We start from the raw sequence: 15,541 nt of genomic DNA, 5'->3' as shown, positions 1-15,541 counted from the left end.
TGGTTAAATAAAGGTGTTCTCAACTAGTCTACCTGGTTAAATAAAGGTGAAATAAAAAATAAACTTCCACTCGTGCTAAAACCAGCAGTGCAGCTGTAAAGTATGAGTATAGGAAAGTGTTCCCATAAGCTTGCATTGTTATTATTAGCAGCTTGTTTCTTTTTTAATATCAAGGAATATTTCACTTTCTCTGGTCATAGGAGTAACTTTGTAAGTTGGTGCATGAGGCAGAAATAATGCAGTGCGACTTCAGTTTCATCATCAGCTGGAAGACTGTGTCCCCTTTTCTCAGCGGAGGGAGGGCGAGAGATGGTGAGAGACAGCCTCACCTCTGCTCACTCCCCTCAAGCTGACCATCAGATGCAGGCCATCAGTCCAGTAAAATGAAAAAAAGCTCATTATTATGCTCTCTCTGCTGTGCCTCAAAAGTAATACAACACATATTACCAGTATGATCATATACCAACCATTTTGAAATATAATTTCATAATGGTCTGTGAAGAACAATGACAGGGTAATTCAAGCATAGCCAATATGCAGTGATAATGTATTGGGCCTATAGCTTACTGTACAAACCTCATTGCTACAGAACTGTTAGGTTAATGTAGAATAAGCTTATGTTTTTAATAGGTTAATGTGTAGGCTTAAGTTTAAGCCATGTTTTCAACAACAACAAAAAAATAGTAATACATCTGAGAGGTAGATCTTTACTGGCTTTTGGACTCCATGATATTGACCCAAAAGGTTGGTGACCATCCCCCTCAAGTAGGGATTCGCCCTACCTCGTCCTCCAAGTAGGGTGTCTCCCTACCTCGTCTTCAAAGTAGAGCGCACCCCCTACCTCGTCTTCCAAGTAGGGCGTCCCCCTACCTCGTCTTCCAAGTAGGGCGTCCCCCTACCTCGTCTTCCAAGTAGGGCTTAACCCTACCTCGTCTTCCAAGTAGGGCTTAACCCTACCTCGTCTTCCAAGTAGGGCGTCCCCCTACCTCGTCTTCCAAGTAGGTCACCCACTGTGAATTGTGCCGTAAAATTTGTTTTCATGTATGATTTTGGGTGGCAGGTAGCCTAGTGGTTAGAGCTATGGGCCAGTAACCGAAAGGTTGCTAGATCGAATCCCTGAGCTGACAAGGTAAAAATCTGTAGTTCTGCCCCTGAAGAAGGCAGTTAAGTTAACACACTGTTCCTCGATTAGGCCATCATTGTAAATAAGAATTTGTTCTTAACGGACTTGCCTAGTTAAATAAAGGTTAAATAAAATTAAAAACAAGTCTTAAACTTCTTAGGGCTCAAATCCCTTTAACGGGATCGATTTGACAACAGCCAGTGAAAGTGCAGGGCGCCAAATTCAAACAGAAATCTCAGAATTAAAATTCCTCAAATATACAAGTATTATACACCATTTTAAAGATAAACTTGTTGTTAATCCCACCACAGTGTCCGATTTCAAAAAGGCTTTACGACGACAGCATACCATGCGATTATGTTAGGTCAGCGCCTAGTCACAAAAAAACACAGCCATTTTCCACCCGAAGAGAGGAGTCACAAAAAGCAGAAATGGAGATAAAATTAATCACTAACCTTTGATCTTCATCAGATGGCACTCATAGGACTTCATGTTACACAATACATGTATGTTTTGTTCGATAAAGCTCATATCCAAAAATCTCAGTTTACATTGGCGTGTTATGTTCAGTAATGTTTTGCCTCCAAAACTTCCGGTGATTTTGCAGAGAGCCACATCAATTTACAGAAATACTCATCATAAATGTTGATGAAAATACAAGTGTTATACACGGTTTTAAAGAAACTTCTCCTTAATGCAACTGCTGTCAGATTTTAAAAAAGCTTTACGCTGAAAGCACACCATGCGATAATCTGAGTACAGCGCTCAGCAACCAAAACAAGCCATACAGATACCCGCCATGTTGTGGAGTCAACAAAAGTCAGAAATAGCATTATAAATATTCACTTACCTTTGATCTTCATCGGAATGCACTCCCAGGAATCCCAGTTCCACAATAAATGTTCATTTTGTTCGATAAAGTCCACTTATGTCCAAATACCTCCTTTTTGTTCACACGTTTAGTTCACTAATCCAAATGCACAAACCGCAGGCACTAAGTCCAGACAAAGTCAAAGTTCCATTACAGTTCATAGAAACATGTCAAACGATGTGTATATAATCAATCTTTAGGATGTTTTTATCATGAATCTTCAATAATATTCCAACCGGACAATTCCTTTCAGAAAGGGAACGGAGCTCGTGCTTAGGGCCGCGCGCGTGACTAAACTAAAGGCTTTCAGCCAGACCACTGGTTAAAACGGCTCTTATTCGCTCCCCTTTCACAATCGAAGCCTGAAACAACGTTCTGAAGACTTTTGACATCTAGTTGAAGCCTTAGGAAGTGCAATCTGACCCCATTTACACTGGATATTGGATAGGCAATCACTTGAAAAACTACAAACCTCAGATTTCCCACTTCCTGGTTGGATTTTTCTCAGGTTTTTGCCTGCCATATGAGTTCTGTTATACTCACAGACATTATTTTAACAGTTTTGGAAACTTTAAGAGTTTTCTATCCAAATCTACTAATTATATGCATACTCTAGCTTCTGGGCCTGAATAACAGGCAGTTTAATTTGGGCACGCTTTTCATCCGGACGTGAAAATACTGCCCCCTTGCATAAGAGGTTAACAAAAAAGGAAAGGTTTAGTTAAATATTTGATACACGGTGAAGCTGCAAATGCTAATATGACTATTGTCTAGCCATCTGTAACCCTTTTTCACCTGACAGGTTGGCGAATCGAAGGATGTGGTGCGTAAAGATGTGCGTGCCATCCTCACCATGCTGTGTAAGGTCTACCCTGCCAGCAAAGTCTTCCCATTCCTCATGGACGGGACCAAGTCCAAGAACTCCAAACAGAGAGCTGGTAAGAAAGAGATTTTAGTTGTGACTGAAGTTGACCAAGGCTATAAGGACTAAAACAGGTTATAGAATTCATTACAGTAAGTGATTGTGTCAGAAATGTTGTAACTCATTTTAAGAACGTTCAGGTTCTTAACCTCTCTAGGGTACGTGGGACGCTAGCGTCCCATCTGGCCAACATCCAGTGAGATTGCAGAGCGCCAAATTCAATTACAGAAATGCTCATTATAAAAATTCAGAAAACAAAACATATTTTACATAGGTTTAAAGATTAGCGTCTTGTTAAACCAACCACAGTGTCATATTTATAAAAATGCTTTTAGTCGAAAGCATACCTAGCCCAGAACATAGCCCAGTTGACAAATTATTACAAACGGTAACCAGCCAAGCAGAAGCGTTACAAAACTCAGAAATAGAGAGAAAATTAATCCCTTACCTTTGATGATCTTCATATGGTGGCAATCAGAAGACGTTCATTTACTCAATAAATGTTCCTTTTGTTCGATGAAGTCTCTTTATATCCAAAAACCTCCATTTTGTTAGCGCGTTTTCTTCAGAAATCCACAGGCTCAAACGCAGTCAAAACAATCAGACAAAAAATCCAAATTGTATCCGTAAAGTTCATAGAAACATGTCAAACAATGTTAATATTCAATCCTCAGGTTGTTGTTTAGCCTAAATGATCTATAATATTTCAACCGGACAACAACGTTGTCAATATAAAAGGTAAACAAGAAATGCGCATGAAAAAGCTCTGCGACACGGTAGGGTCCACTCGTTCAGACTGGTCTTACTCTCTCATTTATAAGAATACAAGCCCGAAATGATTTCTAAAGACTGACATCTAGTGGAAGGTATAGGAACTGCAAATGGAGTCCTAAGTCAATGGATACTGTAATGGCATTGAATAGAAAACTACAAAACCAACAAACAAAAATATTTCCTGAATGGAGTTTTCTCAGGTTTTCGCCTGCTAAATCAGTTCTGTTATACTCACAGACACTATTTTAACAGTTTTGGAAACTTTTGTGTTTTCTATCCAAATCCACCAGTTATATGCATATCATATCTTCTGGGCCCGAGTAGCAGGCCGTTTAATTTGGGCATGCTTTTCATCCAAAATTCCGAATGCTGCCCCCTACCCTAGAGAAGTTAATAAACACTCTATGGGTCTAGTTTCCCAGACACAGATTATGCTTAGTCCTGGATAAAAGCTATTACATTTTATGGGGGGAATATTAAAAGATGTTTTAGTCTAAGACTAAGCTTAATCTGTGTTTGGGGAAACTGTCTGAATACCTGAAGTGTGACGTTCCTGTCTGAAAAGCTCCAGATCTTACCATCTCTCCCTGTATTTCCCCAGAATGTCTTGAGGAGCTGGGCTGTCTGATAGAAAACTATGGGATGAATGTGTGTCAGCCAACACCGGCCAAGTCCCTGAAAGAGATCGCTGTTCACATCGGAGACAGGGACAACTCAGTACGCAACGCTGCCCTCAACACAGTGGTGGCTGTGTACAACGTCTGTGGCGACCAAGTCTACAAACTCATTGGCAATGTAAGCTACTCACTAGTACAATGTACTGAAACAGTGTACAAAACATTAGGAACACCTGCTCTTTCCATGACACAGACTGACCAGGTGAATCCAGGTGAAAACTATGATCCCTTATTGATGTCACTTGTTAAATCCACTTCAATCAGTATAGATGAAGGGGAGAAGACATGTTAAATAAGGATGTTTAAACCTTGAGACAGAGAATGTGTGCACTTCAGAGGGTGAATGGGCAAAACAAAACATGTAAGTGCCTTTGAATGGGGTATTGAGGTGCCAAGTGCACACCGGTTTGAGTGTGTCAAGAACTGCAACACGCAACTCGATATTAGGAAGGTGTTCAATATGTTTTGTACACAGTGTAAACTTCAGTACAATAGAGGGTATGTCACAACGCAGGATCAATGAGTTAACCAGCTAACTTGCTTAAATTGTCTGGAATGAATACATTTTAAAAGATATGCTTGAAATGGGCATGGACTGTTTCAACCAACAACCATTTAATTTATTAATGAACCATTAAAATCTGAATGTTTATCAAAGTTGGCCAATTTACTATCCTGCTTTGGACTAGACCCCTCTGGATATATCATCTCCTGTGTTAATCTCAAACATCCTGTCTTTCTCCTGCAGTTGTCTGAGAAGGAGATGAGTATGTTAGAGGAGAGGGTCAAGCGCTCGGCTAAGAAGACCCCGGCAGCTGCCCCACCACCCAACAGACAGACTGCAGAGAGGGAGAGGCTCCAGAGAGAGCACCCTTCCAACCCCAATGCTACCTTCATGAGGAAGCCTGCTCAGCAACCTCAGGAAGAAGTGCCCAACAAGCTCAAGTATGAGAAGGATTAAGTCCTTGGCCTAGTGCCTCCTCAAATACCTGCCACAGCATGGCTCTCTCTCCTAACAAACCTACCTATGGGGTTTTTACTATACTTATGTCTGGTGATCTACTAGATAGTACCACTTTTTTACCATTACTAACATTCATGGTAAAGAAATTCTGTCCATGTCTTAAGACCTATCTACACACCCTCTTAAAACATATCTTAATGCTCCTTGTCAATGTCTCTTGAATGTCTTTCCTCCTGCTCTAACCTATGTTTCATTGGGTACAACTAAAGGCATGTGACTGGCCTGCAACTCATTGACAGTCCAATGTCGGCAACCCTAAACTGACCCTAACCTTGAACAAACCCCTAACGCAAACCTCAAACCTAAATTGAACCAATTCTAAAAGTCCATGTGTTTGCTGTTCTGGCACCCTTTAGTTTTCCCAGTATCGTTGCATGGTGTGGTCTCTTAATCCAGAGCCTCTCTTCTCCTTTATAATTGCTCTTTTCTTATCGCTGCTCTGCTCTCCATGGACAGAATAATGTATCGCACATATAGGATGTGAGTACCGCCGAGCCTCTCCCAGTGCCTCTCCCAGTGCCCTCTGCTCTCCTCCAGAAGCACTCCGAATGGGGCTGTAATGTAACACTCACCAGTCTAAACTAAGTAGTTAATTTACTGTGTCCTCCCCTCCTCGTTGTTGCAACTGTCTTAATGTGTCCATGGTAACCTTCCAGTGTCCATACTAGCCAACCACACTGTATTGGGCATGCATTCTAAGTAGTAGGCTAGTGGGGGATATTGGAACAGAGCTATTGTGTGCTGCCGGCCTGCCTCTCTGTAAGTGTTGGTTTCCATGACATGGTTCTGATTCTGAATGATCCTCTTCTGTCCTCCCTCCACCAGCCAAGCGCGGGCTCAGAATGCAGAACGGGAACACTCACACCCCTCTATCCCCAAGGAGTTTCAGCTGGATCTAGACATGATTGAGAACGACCACACACGCGTCAGTGAGCTGCCTGACCTGGTCCAACATAAACTGGAGGAACTGCTGGAGCCCATCATGATGCCAGAGCCCAAGTAAGTGTCCAGCTGCCCTGAGCAGCCCTGGTACTCTACCCAGCTGCCCTGAGCAGCCCTGGTACTCTACCCGGCTGCCCTGAGCAGCCCTGGTACTCTACCCGGCTGCCCTGAGCAGCCCTGGTACTCTACCCGGCTGCCCTGAGCAGCCCTGGTACTCTACCCGGCTGCCCTGAGCAGCCCTGGTACTCTACCCGGCTGCCCTGAGCAGCCCTGGTACTCTACCCGGCTGCCCTGAGCAGCCCTGGTACTCTACCCGGCTGCCCTGAGCAGCCCTGGTACTCTACCCGGCTGCCCTGAGCAGCCCTGGTACTCTACCCGGCTGCCCTGAGCAGCCCTGGTACTCTACCCGGCTGCCCTGAGCAGCCCTGGTACTCTACCCGGCTGCCCTGAGCAGCCCTGGTACTCTACCCGGCTGCCCTGAGCAGCCCTGGTACTCTACCCGGCTGCCCTGAGCAGCCCTGGTACTCTACCCGGCTGCCCTGAGCAGCCCTGGTACTCTACCCGGCTGCCCTGAGCAGCCCTGGTACTCTACCCGGCTGCCCTGAGCAGCCCTGGTACTCTACCCGGCTGCCCTGAGCAGCCCTGGTACTCTACCCGGCTGCCCTGAGCAGCCCTGGTACTCTACCCGGCTGCCCTGAGCAGCCCTGGTACTCTACCCGGCTGCCCTGGTACTCTACCCGGCTGCCCCGAGCAGCCCTGATACTCTACCCAGCAGCCCTGAGCAGCCCTGATACTCTACCCGGCTGCCCTGAGCAGCCCTGGTACTCTACCTGGCTGCCCTGATACTCTACCCAGCTGCCCTGAGCAGCCCTGATACTCTACCCAGCAGCCCTGATACTCTACCCGGCTGCCCTGAGCAGCCCTGGTACTCTACCCGGCTGCCCTGAGCAGCCCTGGTACTCTACCCGGCTGCCCTGAGCAGCCCTGGTACTCTACCCGGCTGCCCCGAGCAGCCCTGGTACTCTACCCGGCTGCCCCGAGCAGCCCTGGTACTCTACCCGGCTGCCCCGAGCAGCCCTGGTACTCTACCCGGCTGCCCCTAGCAGCCCTGGTACTCTACCCGGCTGCCCCGAGCAGCCCTGGTACTCTACCCGGCTGCCCCGAGCAGCCCTGATACTCTACCCAGCAGCCCTGAGCAGCCCTGCTACTCTACCCGGCTGCCCTGATACTCTACCCAGCTGTCCTGAGCAGCCCTGGTACTCTACCTGGCTGCCCTGATACTCTACCCAGCTGCCCTGAGCAGCCCTGATACTCTACCCAGCAGCCCTGATACTCTACCCGGCTGCCCTGAGCAGCCCTGATACTCTACCCGGCTGCCCTGAACAGCCCTGATACTCTACCCGGCTGCCCTGAGCAGCCCTGATACTCTACCCGGCTGCCCTGAGCAGCCCTGATACTCTACCCGGCTGCCCTGAGCAGCCCTGATACTCTACCCGGCTGCCCTGAGCAGCCCTGATACTCTACCCGGCTGCCCTGAGCAGCCCTGATACTCTACCCGGCTGCCCTGAGCAGCCCTGATACTCTACCCGGCTGCCCTGAGCAGCCCTGATACTCTACCCGGCTGCCCTGAGCAGCCCTGGTACTCTACCCGGCAGCCCTGAGCAGCCCTGTTACTCTACCCGGCAGCCCTGATACTCTACCCGGCTGCCCTGAGCAGCCCTCATACTCTACCCGGCTGCCCTGAGCAGCCCTCATACTCTACCCGGCTGCCCTGATACTCTACCTGGCTGCCCTGAGCAGCCCTGGTACTCTACCCAGCAGCCCTGGTACTCTACCCAGCAGCCCTGGTACTCTACCCAGCAGCCCTGGTACCCTACCCAGCAGCCCTGGTACTCTACCCGGCTGCCCTGAGCAGCCCTGATACTCTACCCGACAGCCCTGAGCAGCCCTGATACTCTACCCGGCTGCCCTGAGCAGCCCTCATACTCTACCCGGCTGCCCTGATACTCTCCCCGGCTGCCCTGAGCAGCCCTGGTACTCTACTCTATACTCTACCCAGCAGCCCTGAGCCCTAATACGCTACCAACACAGGTTGGGAGATCTGCATGCCAACTGTATTACTTTGTTCTGAAATAGCTGTGTTCTTAGTTGGCTGGGAGAGATGTGTGTTGATGGATCTTAAGTGCAAGAGACTTAAGGACCCTGTCATCATAAGACCAATCATCACGAGAGATCTCATAAGACACATGGTTATATAAGGTGTGAGTTGCTCGTCTTCCCTCAGGATCCGCTCTGTGTCGCCCCACTTTGACGACCTCCACAACAGTACTGCGTCCACCATCAACTTTGTCATCTCCCAGGTGGCCAGTGGCGACATCAACACCAGCATCCAGGCTCTGGCCCAGGTACATCATTGACTCTAGTGTAGGCACAGCACAGGAGGTTGGTGGCACCTTAGTTGGGGAGAATCAGTGGAATGGTATCAAACGCATGGTGTCCAGGTGTTTGATGCCATTCCATTTGCTCCGTTCTAGACATTATGAGCCGTTCTGCCCTCAGCAGCCTCCACTGGGGAAATACCAAGCTTTGCTGTTCAACTTTAAACCTCAGCTCGTTTTTATTTTGGTTGTTGCAATGTGTAATGAAAACATTAGAAATCCTATTCAACCAAGTTCTCACAATAATAACCACAAGAAATGGAAGTAAGGTAACCTCTTGACACCCATCTATTTACCTGAGGTACTCTGCTCTGGTTAGGAGAGAGTAAACGGTTGATAACGACAGTACCAAAGTGTGTGTGGTGTGGGCTTCTCTTGTCTCTCTGTCTGTAACCCTTGTGCCGCCCCCTCCCCCAGATTGACGAGGTGTTGAGGCAGGAGGACAAAGCCGAGGCCATGTCAGGTCACATTGACCAGTTCCTCATCGCTACCTTCATGCAGCTGCGCCTCATCTACAACACACACATGGCTGACGACCGCCTCGACAAGAAGGACATCTTCAAGCTCTACAGCTGCATCATTGGCAATATGCTCTCAGTGAGTGTGACTACACATGAACACCACTAGGGGGTTCTGTTTGACCATTTAAGGTCTGAAGATTGGCAAAGGAATTGTTCTTTGTCATTGTATTTATTAAAACATTTTATCAAATGTTTTTAGCCAAGCACACCTGAGTAGGCTTAGTAGACTGGTGTTGACTGGTGTTGACATCTGTGTCCCTGTCCTGGGTCTGCCTCCTGTAGCTGTTCTCTATGGAGAGCCTTGCACGAGAGGCGTCGATGGGCGTGCTGAAGGACCTGATGCACGGTCTGATCACCCTGATGCTGGATGCCCGGGTGGAGGACATCGAGGACGGTCAGCAGCTCATCCGTTCTGTCAACCTACTGGTGGTCAGAGTACTGGAGAAGTCTGACCAGACCAACATCCTCAGGTCAGATTCCACTCACTCTCATTTTTCTTCTTCCTGTTTTAATAAGGAATTTCTACTTTTCTCATCTTCTATTCATATTGAAATGTACCTACCCCCAAACAAACATCCTATGTTTCCTGATTATATATGTTTTGAGTTTCCAGTGAGTTCCAGTATCTAGTGTTTATACGGAGTCTCTGTTCTATGTCTCTGCAGCGCTCTTCTAGTGCTGCTACAGGACAGTCTTACCACTTCTTCAGGGTCACCTATGTTTGCTGAACTGGTCATGAAGGTAATATCACTGTTTCACTATTTTCTTGTGGGAGAGTTTACTTTTGTTATTTTACATACTATTAGGGCTGAGAATTGTTAGGGACCTCACAATATATTGTCACGGTACGATATGTATTGTGGTTCTCATGATTCTATGTATTGCGATTCGTTACTGCGATTTTATTGCGATTTGATGTTACAAACATTGCTCACTGTGTGTCTGCTGCAGAGAGATAAGCGAGCATGAGAAAATGAGTGCTGAAAACACGTTGGCTCACTATTTAAAGAAAATGGAGAACAAAGCTATAGAATGAAAAATACCTGAGTTTTGGCACAGGTACAGCCGACTAGCAATTATTATTTATATTTTTACAAATGAATACTTGCCATCAAAGTATCGGTATAATATTGCAATTTGAACTGTCTATTTCCCCCCCCCCCCCCCATCACTACATACTATGTACATTGTCACGTGATTTTCTCAGACATAAACTTCCTATTCTTTGTATTCCCAACGAACACAAAAATGGAGGATACTGAATTTGACTTTAAAAAGTGGTGAATTTCTCCCTTTACTCTCTGTACAATCTCAAACTGATGATTGGAATTAAATGGAATTTATTTTGTTCTGTGTCTGCAGTGCCTGTGGCGTATGATCCGGTTCCTGCCAGAGACCATCAACAGCATCAATCTGGACCGCATCCTACTGGATGTTCACAACTTCATGAAGGTGTTCCCCAAAGAGAAGCTCAAGCAGCTGAAGAGTGATGTACCCCACAGGACCCTCAAGACCCTACTGCACACACTGTGTAAACTCACTGGAGCCAAGGTACTGCGCGGACGGACACACACACACACACACACACACACACACACACACACACTGTGTAAACTCACTGGAGCCAAGGTACTGCGCGGACGGACGGACACACACACACTGTGTAAACTCACTGGAGCCACGGTACTATACATACACGTCATTCACAGCCAATGATTTAGTGATTTGTAATGTTTTATGTACACAGAGGAATTTCCCCCTTGAGGAACAATTTAAGTTGTATTGAATTGAACCAATGTACTATTTATTAGTGCATTACTCAGGGGTACTGCTGTCTATTTTCACTGGTCTTCATTACTCAGGGGTACTGCTGTCTATTTTCACTGGTCTTCATTACTCAGGGGTACTGCTGTCTATTTTCACTGGTCTTCATTATTCAGGGGTACTGCTGTCTATTTTCACTGGTCTTCATTATTCAGGGGTACTGCTGTCTATTTTCACTGGTCTTCATTACTCAGGGGTACTGCTGTCTATTTTCACTGGTCTTCATTATTCAGGGGTACTGCTGTCTATTTTCACTGGTCTTCATTATTCAGGGGTACTGCTGTCTATTTTCACTGGTCTTCATTATTCAGGGGTACTGCTGTCTATTTTCACTGGTCTTCATTACTCAGGGGTACTGCTGTCTATTTTCACTGGTCTTCATTACTCAGGGGTACTGCTGTCTATTTTCACTGGTTTTTGTTAAGTAGACCATAGGTAGGCTGTTGTAGTTGTTTTGACCATGTTGTTTTGCGGTGGCTAGATCCTAGACCACATGTCCATGATCGAGAACAGGAATGAGTCTGAGCTGGAGGCCCACCTGAGACGTGTGGTTAAACACTCTGGAAACTTCTCTGGCATGAAGTCTGACAGGGGCACAGAGAAAGGACAGGTATGTTCACTTAACCCAACCTCTATTAGATTTATTGAACACCAAGTGAATACTCTGAATTAAAGAGAATTGTCAAGCTTCCATGAAGCCTAATCTCTTCTTCCTGCTTCCAGGATGACAGGATGTCGAAAGCTAAAGTGAGCGACATCCTCTCTGAGATCTTCAAGAAGATTGGTTCCAAGGAAAACACAAAAGAGGTGATTTATTTTCTTTATTATTCCTGTTCGTGTATTCATACCTTAGTTTTACTGTTTTCATCCCCCTGCTCAGTTCCTAATTGTAAAAGATGTGTTCTCAATAACTGGTTAAATTCATTTCCAGTCCCACTCCAGAATTGTTTTAAGTTGGCTGTGTGTGTTGTGATGTTCTCTCCAGGGTCTGACGGAGCTGTATGAGTACAAACAGAAGTACTCAGACGCTGACCTGGAGCCCTTCCTGAGGAACACGTCTCAGTTCTTTCAGAGTTACGTGGAGAGAGGCCTGCGCATGATTGAGTCTGAGAGAGAGGGCAAAGGCAGGATCCAGCCTTCTAGCACAGGTAATAACCCTGCAGGATTAAAAGGGAATTATTGGTCTTTACCTTTTTCATACGTTATCTGATATGACTAGTGTCTACCATGGCCAACCCACAGACTTTAGTAATCCTATAACATTGGCTCCAGTGCTCTGGTATAAGGAGTGTTATTACTGTTGTGGTTTACTAGTATCTAGCTACTGTATGTCAATTCGTTGATATTATATGCATCTGCTGTACTGGTTAAAAAGCAGCTCAGTAGCTGTGAAGAGTTGAAGTGTGATGTTTCTCTCTCTGTTCCAGTGATTCCCCAACATGGCCTAGACTCTGGCTCAGTGCCTCTGAACGGAGAGGAGATGAAACCTGCTGTGTACTACGAGAGACTGAAGATACTGAGACAGAGACAGGGACTGGAGAACAACTCCAGGGTTAGTTTAATATCGATCCCATTGATGCAACTTGGCTTACCAATTTCACATTTAGATTTATATATTTATATTACGATGTAGATTTATAATACTTGCTGTATTGATGAGTGTCCCCATTTATATTATAGCTTTTGATGAGTGTCCCCATTATATTATAGCTTTTGATGAGTGTCCCCATTATATTATAGCTTTTGAGTGTCCCCATTATATTATAGCTAGTGTCACACAATTGTAAACCTTATCACCTGTTCTCTCCTTCTACCTTTTTTTCTATATATTCTCTCCCCTCCTCTCTCTCCCTCCTTCTCTCTGTCATTACAGCAGGCTCAGCTATTGCAGCAGGTGGAGGGGGACAGTGGACCGACGCGTCCCATCACGTCCCTGCTGTCCAAGCCCTCGGTGGCCTCCTCCACAGACATGCTCCAAAGCAAACTGTCTCAGCTCAAGGAGTCCCGTGAGTCCCACTTCCAGCAGGAGCAGTCCCACTCCCACAGCCCCACACGCTCCTCGTCCCCTGCCGCCAACCTCGACGACCTCAAGAAGAGGCTGGAGCGGATAAAGAGCAACCGCCAATGAGTGACCCCTGACCCCACCTCTATACCCAGTCAATCCAATGAGTGACCCCTAACCCCACCTCTATACCCAGTCTATCCAATGTGTTAGCCAGCCTCCACCCTGAAACCCACCAAGCATTGGCTTTACCCACCCCCAAACCCATCTCTTATCCTGGCCTTATTTTTCAGGGCAAACCCCTCTTCTGTGTATAAATTGAAAAAAAGAACCTGTCATTGTATAATATTCTATAAGTGGACTAGTTTCTGTTTAGTATCGTGGCACAATTGTTTGTATATACTCATGTGTGCTAACCACTCAATGCTTTTAAGTGTCAAGTTAGGGTTATAGTGTACAGTTTCCATGTGCAAAATGCTGTAATATGTGTAACTTAACCTGTCCTTTTTTAGGTTTTAGAATTCCATTGTCAAACCATAACATTTCTCTGAGCCTCCAGCAGGGTTGGAGTGTGTTTCAATTCATGAAGTAAACTGACATTCCAATTTTTTTTTAAATTGTCATACAGAAGTATTGAGGAAAATCAGAATTGGAATGTCAGTTTACTTCTGAAATTGAAATGGAATTGACCCCAAACCTGTTTCCAGGCCTTGTTAGTTTATACCACTGTTTGCTGCACTTGCTAATGAGCTTTTTCATCTATGAAGTTAAGACTCATAAACCCTGAAGGATTCTGTTCTCAAAGTGAAGGAAGGAGCATGGCATGAAGGAATTCATGTTTTGTAAATAAAGTTTGCATTAATAAAATCTGCTGGTTTAATGATGTGCCCATCTTGCGTACTGTAGCAGAATGTTGCTCATTCTGACTCATTGTTTTTATTTAATTCAAATGGAAGTAGTCTTAAATTGTTGCTCTTATGAGTGTTTAATCTGTAGTGAAAATGGCAATAAAGCAAGTTTGTTTTTGAACAAACTATGTTTTGCATTTTATTCTTGATCATGACGCAGGTGCACCTTGTGCTGGAGACAAGGACACTAAAATGTGCAGTTTTGTCACAACACAATGCCACAGATACCTCAAGTTTTGAGGGCATGTGCAATTGGCATGCTGACTTCAGGCATGTCTGCCAGATAATTAAATGTTCATTTCTCTACCATAAGCCTCCTTCAACGTCATTTTGAAGAATTTGCCAGTATGTACAACCGGTAACCACGCCAGCTCAGGACCTCCACATCCGGCTTCTTCACATGTGGGATCATCAAAGCCACCCGGACAGCTGATGAAACTGAGGAGTATTTCTGTCTGTAATAAATTTGTGGGGAAAACTCATTCTGATTGGCTCGGCCATGACTCCCCAGTGGGCGGGCCTATGCCAACCCAAGGCTGTGCCCTTTTTGAAAGAATGATATGAATCATGATATCTTTCAAGGACAGTCTCGCAAAAAGAAGCATTCTTGCGTTTTTACTATTTTACTATTCAAAATGCTCTGAACAAATTAAGGGAATCGTTTACAAACATTGGCATATTCTAAGTACGATGACAGAATCGGTAATGTGTTTTTGGACCGTCCCTTGGTCGTATTCTCATGGGGCAGAAATCTCAGAGATCAATTGGTAAACTGATTTACCACCCCAAAATACCCCTGTACAAAGTCTGTTTGCGCCTCTGCCGGATGGAAACTACAAGTGTAATGGCTGCGCGTAATGCAATGGCACTTACAAATGTAACTCCTTCAAACACCCCCAAACAGGGAAACAAATCCCAATCAAATGTGTTATCACGTGCTCCAATAAGGCAGTTATTTATCTTCTAACTTGTCCTTGTGGTAAAAAAAACGGAACTCTACGTATCCAGTTACGGACCACTTTTTGGAAGCGAACCACTCGATTTGTCCCTACGTTCTATCGACATCGAACACTTCACCCTCCCTAGGAGAGGGGTTGACCTCGACTATTTATTGTTAAAACGAGAGGCTGCCTGGGTCTTTAATTTAAAGAACCTTGCTCCCTTCGGTCTCAACTTAGACTTTGATCTGAAGCCATTCTTGTGGTTATTGTAATTGTGCTATTCATTGAAAATGTTTGTAGGTCTATGTAGCTAAATTGTATCTATGATCGTATGCTATTCATTTGTGTTTTTTATATGTTCTATTTATAGCTGTAAATTAACCAATGATATCAAACCAAACCCGGCCATGATTACAGACACGTGTGTGTTCTTTGACACTATATTAACTAGTGACCCGCAGTGTTCGTCATTATATGAAGACAGTTTGTCAGTCGAAACGTTGGTTATGAGGTTATTAAGTTATTGCATCTGAGCTAGCTCCTAGAGTGTGCGGATCTCCTTTTCTTTTTCAAG

At 45.3% G+C, this 15,541-nt stretch overlaps 1 protein-coding gene across 2 annotated transcripts in view; it reads left to right on the top strand.

Moving 5' to 3' along the window:
* LOC109867458 (cytoskeleton-associated protein 5-A) overlaps positions 1-14,003 on the top strand; it is a 36,527-nt gene extending 22,524 nt beyond the window's left edge. Inside the window, exons 30-44 of one of the 2 annotated variants that reach the window (XM_031801231.1) lie at positions 2,797-2,932; positions 4,292-4,485; positions 5,116-5,312; positions 5,848-5,871; positions 6,217-6,390; positions 8,618-8,738; positions 9,189-9,368; positions 9,575-9,762; positions 9,958-10,033; positions 10,655-10,843; positions 11,598-11,726; positions 11,840-11,923; positions 12,102-12,264; positions 12,544-12,668; positions 12,990-14,003. In XM_031801231.1, the coding sequence (XP_031657091.1) occupies positions 2,797-2,932; positions 4,292-4,485; positions 5,116-5,312; positions 5,848-5,871; positions 6,217-6,390; positions 8,618-8,738; positions 9,189-9,368; positions 9,575-9,762; positions 9,958-10,033; positions 10,655-10,843; positions 11,598-11,726; positions 11,840-11,923; positions 12,102-12,264; positions 12,544-12,668; positions 12,990-13,244 (2,235 nt within the window). In that variant the 3' untranslated portion in view covers positions 13,245-14,003. The remainder of the gene's footprint in view (positions 1-2,796; positions 2,933-4,291; positions 4,486-5,115; positions 5,313-5,847; positions 5,872-6,216; positions 6,391-8,617; positions 8,739-9,188; positions 9,369-9,574; positions 9,763-9,957; positions 10,034-10,654; positions 10,844-11,597; positions 11,727-11,839; positions 11,924-12,101; positions 12,265-12,543; positions 12,669-12,989) is intronic. The other variant, XM_020456631.2, reaches the window with a different exon arrangement.
* Positions 14,004-15,541: the final 1,538 nt, after the last annotated feature.

Source organism: Oncorhynchus kisutch, linkage group LG22, assembly GCF_002021735.2.
Source record: "Oncorhynchus kisutch isolate 150728-3 linkage group LG22, Okis_V2, whole genome shotgun sequence".
Taxonomy (NCBI): Eukaryota; Metazoa; Chordata; class Actinopteri; order Salmoniformes; family Salmonidae; genus Oncorhynchus; species Oncorhynchus kisutch.
The sequence above is the reverse complement of the archived record's forward strand: the minus strand, read 5'-3'. Positions and strand labels throughout refer to the sequence as shown.